General features: G+C 47.1%; 1 protein-coding gene across 1 annotated transcript; it reads left to right on the forward strand.

The window, feature by feature from the left end:
* The first annotated feature begins 46 nt into the window (after nt 1-46).
* LOC128839115 (zinc finger and SCAN domain-containing protein 20-like) lies at nt 47-3490 on the forward strand. The gene is made up of 2 exons (XM_054031814.1): nt 47-2198; nt 2874-3490. The coding sequence occupies exons 1-2, from the start codon at nt 1688-1690 to the stop codon at nt 3212-3214; spliced, it is 852 nt and encodes a 283-aa protein (XP_053887789.1). The 5' UTR covers nt 47-1687; the 3' UTR covers nt 3215-3490.
* Nucleotides 3491-13722: the final 10232 nt, after the last annotated feature.

A 13722-nucleotide genomic window follows, 5' to 3' on the forward strand; every position in this document is an offset into this window, starting at 1 on the left:
AATAATTTTCATAGGAATCTGAGAGGGTCCTTGAAATCAAATTATGAAAAATGACATCAGAGAGACTTTTATATGCAAGTATTTCCATCAAGCTTGATGTTCCATCAGAGATTTAAAACTTTTACCTTCTCCTAGCAGTTAAACCATTTCCAACGATAACTAAACTACAGCCTAAATGTGGAAAGTTACCTGGACATGAGTAAGTCCAGGGTCTTCAGGGCAAGTAGTATATTTGTCTTTATGAATTCAGGAAAACAAATATTTGCGTACGCATACATGAGCTATTGTCTAATGCAATCCTTGGCTGTATGAACAGCTGCATAGCACGGGTGAGCACAGAAGTAATATTATTTCTCTATGGTACTGATGAGCACTCTCCTGGACTATTGTGTCCAGTTTTGATCACACTTCAAAGAGTGTTTTGAACAATTGGAGGGAGCTCAGAAAAGAGGTACAAGAATGATTAAAGGTCTGGAAAACCTGCCTTAAAGTAAATAGACTGAAGTGCCTATCAAGGAGAAGGTAAGAGGTGACTGGATCAGCCAAGAACACTATCTATACAGAGTGCTCCCATTTGGCCTGTTGAACACTGGGTGTGTCTGTCTGTGTCTGTGTCATGAAGGTGCTCTCAGTGATGGCATCCTACGTGAGACAGCTGGGAGTCAGTCAGTTTTTCCCTTCATCAATGACTGGCTCCTTTGAATTTCATAAGATAGACCTGTAGACCGCAATAAACAAAGCTCTGCACTTGTTCAAGGGCCTGAGGCTAACGCATCTTGAACTCCAGTTACTTCTTTTAACGTGGGTAAAATAATGTATTTTTCCCTAATCTTGTTCTCAAACAGCTTAACAATTTTAACTGAAACTTAAAAAATCAGCCTGAAACAGATACCTGCCCTAGGTACACCTCTACCCTGATATAATGCTGTCCTCGGGAGCAAAAAATCGTACCGCGTTATATCGAACTTGCCTTGATCTGCCGGAGTGCGCAGCCCCGCCCCCCCGGAGCACTGCTTTACCGTGTTATATCAGGGTAGAGGTATAATTTCAACCCCAACTATTAGTTTGACAAAGTGATAAGCAACTAAAATAGGGTCTTACCATGTGTGGGGTAACCTTTGCTATGTATATTGCTACCCCCTCTGCCTATAATCAAATGAAACAGGAAACTGATCAGCCACTGAGGGCTTTTCTACAGCAAGAAGTTTACCAGGAGCCTAATTATACTGGTATAACTTCCCATATGGTCGCTCTTAGGCCTTGTCTACACTCGCAAGTTAGAGCGCATTAAGTCAGCCCCAGGCAGCCTAACTCCTGAGGTGTCCACACTGGCACGGCATGTAGAGCACCCGGACTCTGTGGCTGGAGCGCCGCTGGTAATCCATCTCCATGAGAGGCATCACGCTTGGTGCGCCCTGGCTGGAGCACCGTGGTGCCAGTGTGGACGCCCTGGTCTATTAATGCGCTCTGATCAGCCTCCAGAAGTGTCCCACAATGCCTGTTCTAGCCACTCTGGTCATCACTTTGAACTCTACTGCCCTGCCCTCAGGTGACCAACTGTCAGACCCACCCTTTAAATTCTCTGGGAATTTTGAAATTCCCCTTCCTGTTTGCTCAGCCAGGCGTGGAGTGCTCTCAGCGCATCTGTCCAGGTGACCATGCCTCCACCCGCCTGGTGATCCCCAGTATGGCGCAATGGCGAGGTGCTGGACCTCATCAGTGTTTGGGAGAGGAAGCTGTCCAGTCCCAGCTGCGCTCCAGCCATAGGCATTATGATCTCTTCGGGCAGATATCAAGGGACATGATGGAAAGGGGCCAGAACCGGGACGCACAGCAGTGCAGGGCTAAAGTGAAGGAGCTGCGGAATGCCTACCGCAAAGCACGGGAGGCAAACCACCGCTCCGGTGCTGTCCCCACAACCTGCCGTTTCTACAAAGAACTGGACACAATACTTGGGGGCGACCCCACCTCCACTCCGAAGAGCACCATGGACACTTCAGAGGCCGTGGCAGCCCAGAGTGCAAGGCAGAAGGAGGAAAGTGGGAGCAAGGGTGCTGAGGAGGAGGGGGGCCCAGAGCCAGAGGACACCCCGGCATCCCTAGACGCATGCAGCCAGAAGCTGTTCTCAAGCCAGGAGGAAGGTAGCCAGTCGCAGCGGACGGTGCTTGGGGAAGAACAAGCAGCAGAGGAGGTGCCCGGTAAGTGGCTTTTATTTTGGGCAGGTAGTTGTTCAGTGCGGGCTGTTGGAGCGAGGAAGATTAAGGTTAGGGCTGCGTGCATGCCTAGATGCGGAATAGGGCGTTGATGTGCTCTCTCACATCACACTAATCGGCCTCAGTGATCTCATCGAAGGTCTCATGCAGAAGCTGGGCAATCCGCTTGTGCAGGTTCCTTGGCAGAGCTACTGTGCTCCCTGTCCCAGTCAGGCTAACATGTCCGCACCACTGTGCCGCGAGGGGCGGGGGGACCATTGCTGCACACAGGCAAGCTGCATATGGGCCAGGGCGGAAGCTGCATTGCAGTAGAAGACTCTCCCTTGCTTCCCAGGTCACCCTCAGCTGCAAGATATCTTCCAGGACGAACTCATCCTATGGAAAATGTGGGGACAGTATTCAGAATAGGGGCCCCCTGCAGCTGTTGCTCTTCCCAAGGCACAGAACCCCAGAGGTCAGTACGGCTGTGAAACAATCAGTCCTCCTTGCCCCTGTGTTTACTCACCATTTTGGGGCTCCTGTGGGTTATGTGCACTCGCTTTGGGACGGGCAATTTCTGCTATTGTGTAGACTGTGCTTGTCTTTAAGTACAGCCAAATCATTGCTCTGTCTAGTGTGAACAATGTTGCCTCTGTTAAGTGTTGCATTTTGGCTTTACAGATGCAACCTTGAAATCCCAGCCGTCCTTGTTATCAATGGCCGAAAGGCTGCAAAGAATCGGGAAGCGTCCGCGAAGAACCAAAGAGGACCTCCTGCATGAAGTCATACAGCAGTCCCTTACTGAAAATCAAAAGGTACAGGAGTGGCCGGAGACTGAAAGGAGGCTCCGCCAGCAGAATGCGGATCGCCGGCACCAAAGCACGGAGCGGCTCATAAGCATTATGGAGCGCCAAGCGGATCCGATACAGGCGCTCATAGCACTGCAGATGGAGCAGATGCCCACTCCACCCCCTGCAGCCCTTGTCCCAAAACTCTTTCCCTGGTGCCCCCGTCACTGCTAATCCCCTCCCCCCAACATCCAGTTTCATACTGCCGACAGCTGCCTCCAACACCTGTAGCTTCACCACCCAGCCCTGCAAAGTACGACCCTTACCCACTGCACTCAACCCCCATCACCATGCATTTTAGCCACCCTGAAGTGCAGCACTTATTGTGCAGCACTCCAGACAGGAAGGCTGAATATGATAACAGGACATACGCAAATCTGTGATTGTCACATTCCATACCCCGCACCCTTCCCTCCTCCCACACAGCACAGATATGTTATGTCCTTTCTGTTTCCCCAGCAGTTGTTTCTTTTCAATAAATTAATTTTTTGGCTTTGAAAAAATTCTTTATTGCATTAAGTAAAAGATACTGTAGCAAGTCAGTGCATCATACATAACAAACACAGATTCCTAGTAGCACTGGAATGACTGTACTTCACTCCCGTGCAGGGCACCAATCATTACTGGTGGCTTTCAGCATCCAATTGCTCCCTCAAGGCATCCCTAATCCTTACAGCCCTGCGCTGGGCCTCTCTAATAGCCCTGGTCTCTGGCTATTCAAATTCAGTCTCCAGGTTTTGAACCTCTGTGGTCCAGGCCTGAGTGAAGCGTTCACCCTTCCATTCACAAATGTTATGGAGGGTACAGCACGCGGCTATAACTGTGGGGATGTTGTCATCGGCCAGCTCCAGCTTCCCATACAGACAGTGCCAGCAGCCCTTTAAACGGACAAAGGCACACTCAACTGTCATTCTGCACCAACTCAGCCTGTTGGTGAACCGCTCCTTGCTGCTGTCAAGGCTCCCTGTGTAGTGTTTCATGAGCCATGGCATTAAAGGGTAAGCTGGGTCTCCAAGGATCACAATGGGCATTTCGACTTCCCCTACGGGATCTTCTGGTCTGGGAAGGAAGTCCCAGCTTGCAGCTTCCTGAACAGGCCAGTGTTCCGAAAGATGCGCGCTTCATGCACCTTTCCGGGCCAGCCTGCGTTAATGTCAATGAAACGCCCACAGTGATCAACAAGCACCTGGAGAACCATAGAGAAATACCCCTTCCGATTTATGTATTCGGAGGCTAGATGGTCTGGTGCCAGAATTGGAATATGCGTCCCATCTATCACCCCTCCGCAGTTAGGGAAACCCATTTGTGCAAAGCCAGCCACAATGTCATGCACATTACCCAGAGTCACGGTTCTTCTGAGCAGGATGTGATTAATGGCCCTGCAAACTTGCATCGACACGAGTCCAACAGTTGACTTACCCACTCCGAACTAGTTAGCGACCTGATTGCCAGCTTCCAGATTTCAATAACCACCTGATTCTCCACTGGCAGGGCAGCTCTCAATCTCGTGTCCTTGTGCTTCAGGGTTGGGGCGAGCTCATCACACAGTCCCATGAAAGTGGCTTTCCTCATCCGAAAGTTCTGCAGCCACTGCTCATCATCCCAGACTTGCATGACAATGTGATCCCACCACATTGCTTGTTTCCTGAGCCCAAAAGCGGCATTCCACGGTGGTGAGCATGTCCGTGAATGCCACAAGCAATCTCGCGTCGTCTGCATTATGTGAGTTGACATCATCGTCGGACTCATCGCTGTCACTTTGTAGTATAAGGAATAACTCGACTGCAATTCGTGACGTGCTGGTGAGACCCATCAGCATATTCCTCAGCACTTCGGGATCCATTCCCACAGACCGAAAGGGAAGACAGAGCGCGCAGTACAAAAAACGTTGAAACAAATGTGGACGGAAGCACAGGGATTGCTGGGATGCGAAGCGATGCATCACGGGGCATTGGGACAGGACCCAGAATGCCTCACACCTCCTGTCCCCTTCCCACAAGCCACAGCGCCAGAATGGGAAGAGGTGCTCTGTGGGATAGCTGCCCATAATGCACCGCTCCCAATGCCGCTGCAAATGTGGCCACCCCACTGCGCTTGCAGCTGACAGTGTGAACACACGGCAGCGCTTTCCGTGCTGCATTGTCCGAGGGCTGGTTTAACTCACAGCGCTCTACATCTGCAAGTGTAGCCATGCCCTTATTCTAGAAAGAGTATCTTTTTCCAGTTTAGCTTATATTGGAATCAGTGTCTACACCGGGAGTTATACCAGTATAAACTATATAGGGGAACTTTACCAGTATAATTATACCTCTAGACAAGCAATGAGTGTTTGAGTGGGAAAAATCAATATAACATCTTCCTTTACTAGACCTGTTTTTCCCAAGGCAGGGGAGGACGAACAGGCAGTGCAAAGGTGCAGTGGTGACTACAGATAGATGAGGATGAGTGTCCAGCCAAGTTAGTTGCTTTGCAGCAATGTGCAGAAAAAATGGGGTTAGAGAGATGTAGAATTTATTCTTTCTCATGACAGTGGTGATAAGGTGGATTAGCAAATCATTTGTCCATTGTTAATGAACTGGTCAGATTCAAAATAGACATGGGAGCAGCTGCAACTGTTATGTTAGTCTACATATAAAAGTCTGTTATCAGCCTGAGGTAAACCCTCAAAATCCTGGATTGCTGGCGGGGCGGGGGACAGGGGAAGAAGGGGGAGGGAACGAACTGAAACATATGCCATGGAAATGCTGCTTTTCAGCATAGATTAATGGGAGTTCTGAGCACCCATCAACTTAAAATCAACAGGGGCTGATGGCCACGTGTGAAAATCAGGTCACTTATTTAGGAACCTAAAAAGATCTTAAGGTCTCTTGTCATATGTTTAGATGTAAGCTCTATGGGGCAGGAACTGTCCTCTTCTTGTCTCCCTGATTGGGGCCTCCAGCTGCTACCATAATACAAATCAAAACCATGCTGTTAAACTCCCATTCTTTAATCTTTGCCTCAGACCCAGATTTGTAAAGGTGATTAGGTGTTATTGCCCTCAGCATTGCGACACCAGACTGATTTAGGAGCCATATTGCACTTTTAAAAGGGATTTAGGAGTTTAAATTTCATCATAAATTGTAGGATTTAGACTCCCAAGTGCTTAAATCCCTTCTGACAATGAGATTAGGCTCCGAAGTTTCAACTATGACTGCAGCAGATTTTAAAATCTGGGCCATAGTGTTTAATTGCAATTTTCCTTGCTGAAAAATCTTTGGTATCATCTCTGCATTAATTGAAACCAGTGTGTATGGGGGTGGGGGAGTGGAGCGGGGATTCATTGTTTAAAGTTTCCTGCCATATATTACAAAAACACTAGATAGTGTGAAAAATCATCATTCCTTAATTCATGCCTGGACAAATACAATATACGAAAGGCATTAGTTCATCTGGTCCCCATTCTAACCAACTGCTTTCATGCTTGCTAGCTAAATTGCAAAGAGCAGCTGCCTGTGAGTCAGTGCATACCTCAACATAACCTATATGAAGACTCCCTGGCAGGGTCTTTATGTGTAGTAATCTTAGTTAGAAACACACAATGTTAAGCAGAAGTGCTGTTTTTAATTAATTGATTAAAACTTTGATGCATATCCTGGCACTTCTGAAAATCCCAAAAGCCCCAGCACTTCCAAAACTTCCAAAACCACAAGTCCCTGACACTTCAGAAGATCCCCAAAGCCCTGGCACTTCTGAAAATTGCAAAAGCCCCAGCATCTCCAAAAATCTGATATATCTGGCACCTCCAAAAACCAAAAAAAGACCTGGTTCCTCTGAAAAATTGTGAACCCCTCAGCACCTCTGAAAATCCAGAAGCATCGGCACTTCCAGTACCTCCAAAAATCCCAAAAGCCCCTGTACCTCTGAAAAAGCCAAAAGTCCCAGCACCTCCAAAAATCCTGAAACCTCAAAAGCCATGGCACCTCTGAAAATCCTCAAACCCCCCAAAACCCCAGTACCTCCAAAAATCCCCAAACCACAAAAGCACCAGCACCTCTGAAAATCAAAAAAGCCCTCGCTCCTCTGAAAATACCAAATTCCAAGGCGCCTCCCAAAATCCTGAAAATCCCCAAAGCCCTGGCAATTCTGAAAATCCCAAAAGCTCAAGCACCACCCAAAATCCCAAATCCTCAAAACGCACGAAACCTCTGAAAACCCCCAAAGTCCCAGCACCACTAAAAATCCCAGGTATCTCTGGAAATCCCAAAACACAAAAATCCCTGACACCGGTGAAAATTCTGAAAATCCCCACAAAACCAGCACCTTCAAAAATCCTTACAAATCCCAAAATACCCAATGTCTCTGAAAACCCCAAAATCTCCAACACATCTGAAAATCCCCAAATCCCCGGCACCTCCAAAAACACCCTAAACCCCAACACTTCAAAAAACCCCTAAAGCCCAAGCATATCCAAAAAAACGCAAAAGCCCCACACCTCCAAAAAACCCGAAAGCCCCGGAATCTGAGCAAATCCTGAAAATCCCAAAAGGCCCGGCACCTCAGGAAATCCCAAAAGCCTCATGTGATGGGGTGTTCACCCCACACAAGAGTGGAAGGGACTAATGGAGGTCTTGTGGACCTGCTACACCCCATCACAGAAAGGAGCAGTGGAGTGGAGGTGAGTCCTCCAAGCAGCCTAGTGAGTCTGTGCAGGAAGCAGCCAATTGGGGAAGAGGCTGCACGGAGCAGCCAATCAGGGCCCAGCAGGCTAATACAAAAGAAGCTGCAGGGTTAGTAGCTGTGTATTTGGTAACTTGGTGGGTAAACCTCTTAGAAAAAGACAGTCATCTCACAATCAGAAGAAGCTCAGAAATATTAGGAAAGGATAAAGGCCTTAAAATTCCAAATAAAGAATTTGTGGTGTATTATTTGGTGGTTCTTTCTAGAATTTCTGTATTTTAATAGTAGACCTATAATAGATGATACAGAATGGATAGAAAACCCTTGGATCCTGTTTCTCTAGTGCCTTGCTGAAGGAGCTCCCACCTGGGTCACTCACAAACAGCCTTCCAGCATGCCAGCCACACCCTGAGTGTCAGTGTGTAACTGCAGCCTGCCAGCCACACACAGGTTACACTCTGGCTCTCACCAGCCTTGGTTATCAGTACAGGGTGACCCAACACACCCCCAGTCTTAGATTTTTCCATCCAGAAATGTATGTCCTGTACTGTCCAGCCCTCTCCCAGACAATACAAATTATATTGTCTGTTATTCCTTTAAGAGAATAATATGCACACAACTTGTCACCCCAAATGGAGTTACCCAGACACTTCAGTTTAAAAACACTGGATTAGATGAAACAAGCTTACTAACTACAAAGAAAGATTTTAAGTGAGTAGAAGTAATGAGGCATAAAAGTCAGAAATGGTTACAAGAAAAATAAAGATAAAACATTTACTAATACCTAACTTAACAAACTATATCAGATTCAAGCAAAGTTTCTCCCCATATGTTCTCAGCAGTCTTACTGACCAAACCCTGTAGGCCAAGACCCCTTCCCCAGAGTCCAACAAATGCTTCCTTTGTCCCATCAGATGAAATGAATGCGATAGGCAGGAGATACAGAGGGGGGATCCTTGGGGTGTTTGCCCCTCCTTTTTATCGTTGCAATCCCCCTCTTGAAAACTTTTCCAGATGGGAACCTTCCTCCATGGCAGACATTGAGCTGCCGCCGAAGACAGTGGCGGGACTTCGGCAGCAGCTCCTTCAGGACATTGCGGGGCCCTCTTAGGGGCGCGGGGCCTGATTCCGGGGAATCGGCTGAATCGCCCTAAAGCCGACCCTGGTTTTGGAACATGTGTTACTAACACCATACAGGGGAAGTTGCCACACTGACTAACAAATTATGAGTTTTCCAATGATGCCTTAAAATACATGCCTTGTACAAAAATGAATACAATCATCTGTAGGGTGTGAACACAGGGGTCATTCTGTTACACCCTCAAAGCCCAGACACCTCCAAAAATCCAGAAACCCCAAACATCTCAGAAAATCATGAAACCTGAAATCCCCGGCACCTCTGAATTTTGAAACAACAAAAGCTTGTTGACATTTCAGCTTTGGCGTACCTATGGGCAGAGATGGGGGGAGGGAATGTAGGGTGGTGCCCCCAAACTCTATACCAGAGGTTTCAGAGGGGTCGGGGGTAAGCGGCAACACCAGGCAGCTCGAGCCAGTCCTGCATGGAGGGGTTGCTTGGGCCGGCCAACCCCATGCAGCAGGGCTTGGGGAGGAAGCACCACCTCCATCCCCTGGCTCACTCATTGAGTGCACAGTAATTTAAGTACCACTAACCATCGGTAAATCCAGAAGTTAGACTTATACCTATGATTAATAATATTAAACTCCCCCCGCCCCCCCAAATAGAGAAATCAAACTATGCCTATGTTGGAGGGAGCCCTTTGGCACAGCGCTGCTCTCCAGCCCCAACCATGGTGAGTATGGCCTGCCAGGGCCAAGTGGGGGATTTCAGTCCCTATGCCATGTGCATGTGTATAGGGCAATGCAGTAGCGGCACTGTTTTCCACAGGTGGTGGTGATTTTAGCTATCTCACTCCTGAGGGTTACAAAGGCATAAAGAAGTCAGTTGCTACTGGCGTCCCAAACTGCCCCGGCCTCTAGGCCACTAGCCTATTTACTGCAATGGTTCCTGCTGAACTCACAGCAGAGTGGTGTGGGAAAATGTCCTACCATGGAGGACAAAATAAGGCAGCCATCCCTAGAAACCTTTGGGAGAGGATTACAGAGCATCTCCATGAAAGTTTCATCGAGATCTCTCAGCCCTCTGGACATAAACTGCTTTGCATGCCCCACTTCCCACCTAACCCAACAGGGGAATGAAAAGCAGATGCCAACTCTGTCTGTGTTTGTACCTCTACCTCTTCTTGAACGAGTAAAACACTGAAAGGTTGATACCTTTGTCTTGTTAGCTTCGGGTTGGGCTGGGCGCCATCTTTACATGTAAACATTGTAAGGAAAAATGCATTTACACACTTACCAGAGTTCCTTTCCCGTTCATCAGGTTTATCCGTGCCCACCTGGCAGGACTGGCTAGACTGGCAGAGTCTCAAACAGATCCTGGTTCTCAGCATAACTGGAGTCCCCTGCCATGTCTCCCTACTCCTCCTCCTCCACTTCTCATTATTCATGGCGGGGATCTCTGTCTTGGGCTCCTTCAAGATATGCACAATGGTCTGCGAGGTGCTGCCAAGTATGGCACGTGGCTTGTTATAGAAGCGGCATGTCTGCAGGACAGCCCCAGATCTATTGTGCTCCCTGGCCTTGTGGTATCTCCGGCGAAGTTCCTTCGCTTTCATGTGTCACTACTGCTGATCCCTGTTGTACCACTTTGCCTATGGCCCCTGTGTAAACTGCTTAGAGATGCCCTCGTTTCTACACTGTGTAACTGTGCTTACCAGTCTCTTCTCCCTCACAGGCCCAGGAGATCCAATACCTCCCATCTACTCCAGGCAGGAGCGCATCTAGTATGAGTACCTCTGTGCGCGTGGAGCCACCATGTTTTGTTGGGAAGTTGCACACAAGGGAGAACTGCTAGGTTTGCTCGCTAATGAAAAAAAGACATTTAAAAAACACGCAGTGGGTTTAAGGGGGTGGACTTCTCTGGCCTGTGGGCAGTGTGAAATTTAAAATTGTGACCAGAGCAGTCACTGTTGCAGGGAATGCAGCATTGTAGGACAGCATCTGGAGAACTGTTAGGGTTGACACAGGTCATGCATTGTCTACGCTCAGACTGCATTGACCTTGGTAGGTTGGCTGTAAATCTACACCATTCGGGGAGGTGGAACCAGGCACTTACAGCGGCTGGAGACAAATTTGAGTGCAGATACACACACAGGTTGACACAAGACTCTACCTAACTTTGTAGTATAGATCAGGCCTTGGTGACTTAGGAGCACTGCAAACCCAAATTGAATAGTGTAGCCTGGTCGAAGCATTTCGGCTTTCTTGACTTGTGGATGTTCAATATAGCCAACGGTGGTGTTGGTTGCAAATATAGCACAGGTTAATTGCTGATCAGTTTTGGTTTTGCGCCGTTCTCATAGCAAGGCTGTTAATGAACCCCTGAACCTGTCTTTGGGGATCTTATGCTCCAAATGGGAAACTTCTTAGTACAGAAAGTCTCTGTGTAAAAGCTGACGTTCTACTGACAGTTAGAGCTGGCTCCCCTTTGATTTAGGAGAGGAGGTTGTAGTAGAGCATTCTGTGTGGGGCCCTCAGCTCTGGAACAGTCTTCCCCTCCTGGTTCAAAATAGTTCAAGTCTATTGACGGTCAGAGCAAGATACTTTTCTATGTGATTTGCTGCTGGGGCCGCTTTGTGCGGTATCAGAGGTGCAGGTCAGAAAGAAATGTGGAGTTCTGTGAGCAACTTAATTTTGTTTTCATAATTTATGGCAGGGGCCTCTAGAGCCTTGTGCGGGCGCCTCTTGATTTGTTCTTCTTCATAGATTTATACAACTAGAAAACTAAAGGGGCTGTTTTGTACTTCTTTCCTTTAGCAATTTAAGAAACTAATGAACTAGCAACATGCAAATAATCAATTTAAAAAAAACTATTGTAATATAAATGAAATTGTTTAAAATAATATTTAGCACTCTGCCTAAAATAGCCAAGATACTGCCATGAGGGCAGGAAAATGTTTTAACGGTATCTAACAACACTAAACCGAACTACTGGGATTAGAGAGTTTAAATTTCAGAATCTTCACCAGGGAGTGGGGTGGACATCACTGAGACCTAGTTTACACTAGAAAATTAATTTGGTTTAAACACATCTGTTAGGGGTGTGAAAAATCCACACCCTTGAGCAGAGTAGTTAAATTGACCTAAGTCCCTGCGTAGAAAACGTTAGGTGTGGTTGCAGCATTTTAAGCATAGACGAGCCCTGAGTTCTGATGCAGGTGGTGAGAGGGAACTGAATGGTGGATGGGGCTTCACTTTCCTTATGCCCCTGGGTGGGGTGTGAGGACAGCTCCACTGGACACTGCTGGCCAAAAGGTTCTCTGGACCCACACACCAGGTGGGTGTGTATGTATGTATATATGTATGTGTGTGTGTGTGTGTATATATATATATATATGTGTGTGTGTGTGTGTATGTATGTGTGTATATATATACACACCATGAGTGAGATCCACATGACTAGTACTCAAAGAGGCAGGAAGGATTATTAACCCCCATTTTACAGATGAGGAATTGAGGCATAGAGAGATTAAATGATTTGCCTAAGGTCACCTAGTGAACCCGTGGCAGAGTCAAGAACTGAACCCAAATCTCCTGAGACTCAATGCAATGTCTCGGCCACAAGACTATGTAAGAGATACATAGAGAGCAGCTTCTTCAGGTGGCCGATGGTTTACAAAATGTAGGACAAAACACCATTTGATGTAAAATTAACAGAAATGGGTCCTGGAATCCTGGTTTTGAAGGGACATCCTCTTAGCCCTGAGCCATGAACTCTCATTAGTGTGTGTGTTAAGTTCTCACAATTTTCTGCAGGGTTCTGGCAAATTTTTGCCTTTGACAGGAGCCATCGTCTCCCATCATTTCAAAGAGCACTGAAGCCTGAGGCTGCCCTCAGTCAAAATGGCCACCATTTCCCTTCAGCTTCTGCATGTGACAGCGAGGCTGCCCCTAATAAAGATGGCCACCATTCTGTCCCTCTCTTCCACCCCCCTTGTTTTCAGTGAGACTGAAGCTAAGCTACCTTTAGGGAGGATGGCCAGTAGGGTGACTGAGAATACAGAAGGGAGCCCAGGAGAATGAATAGGAGGAAGGGGGCGGAGGGGATAGGGCAGATTGATGGGCATTGCTGGATGATGTGGGGTGTAGGGGAAAAACTGAGGGGAGATGTAGGGATATTCAGGGCAGGAAGTAAACAGAAGGAACAGGAGAATATGAGGAGGTTGACTGGGGTGCTAGGGAATGTAGGATACAGGAGGGTGACTGACCAAAAGTACAGGGGGACAGGAGCAAAGAAGGAGACTTTGAGGGAACATTTTGGGGCAGATGGCTATAGGTGTAGTGGGGGAGAATGTAGAGGGTGGGAGATAATCAGGGAAGGGCCAGAACAGAGAGAGAGACAGGACAGTGCTAAAATGGGGAGGCTTGCATTTCTGGTTGTATTTTTAAAAGTTGAATTGTATGTCAAAGTTTGAACATGAAATGATCATGCAAATTAAGGGTAAGTGCCTCCTTCTAAAAATAAAGTGATTATTATAGTTTAATTATTTGCAAGCCAATTATTTTGGGGGGTCTGAGTCGTGACTTTTTAATGTTTGGGGTTGGCAACATATATTTAATTTAGAAACATTTGAGATATTCAGATTAATGCATAGTGATACATGACCATGGAGGACAAGAAACAATTAAAAAACGGTTTTGTTTTTGGAGATGGCTGACAGAAAGATGTTGTGAGCAAAATGTGTCACAGTTCTGGCCCCCCTTTCGCCTCCCCCTCCCCTTGCCCCCAACACCACTATGGCTGGCCCTGTGTCCTTGACCAAGTGTAATTAAAAATTGGTTGGAATGAGTAATACAATTAATAACTGATTTTAAAAAAATCAACGTTGAGCATGCTCAGTAGTATTTGCTATTTTTTTTAAAGCTAAGATGAATGATTCCCC

The sequence above is a fragment of the Malaclemys terrapin genome, chromosome 6 (assembly GCF_027887155.1).
Source record: "Malaclemys terrapin pileata isolate rMalTer1 chromosome 6, rMalTer1.hap1, whole genome shotgun sequence".
Taxonomy (NCBI): Eukaryota; Metazoa; Chordata; order Testudines; family Emydidae; genus Malaclemys; species Malaclemys terrapin.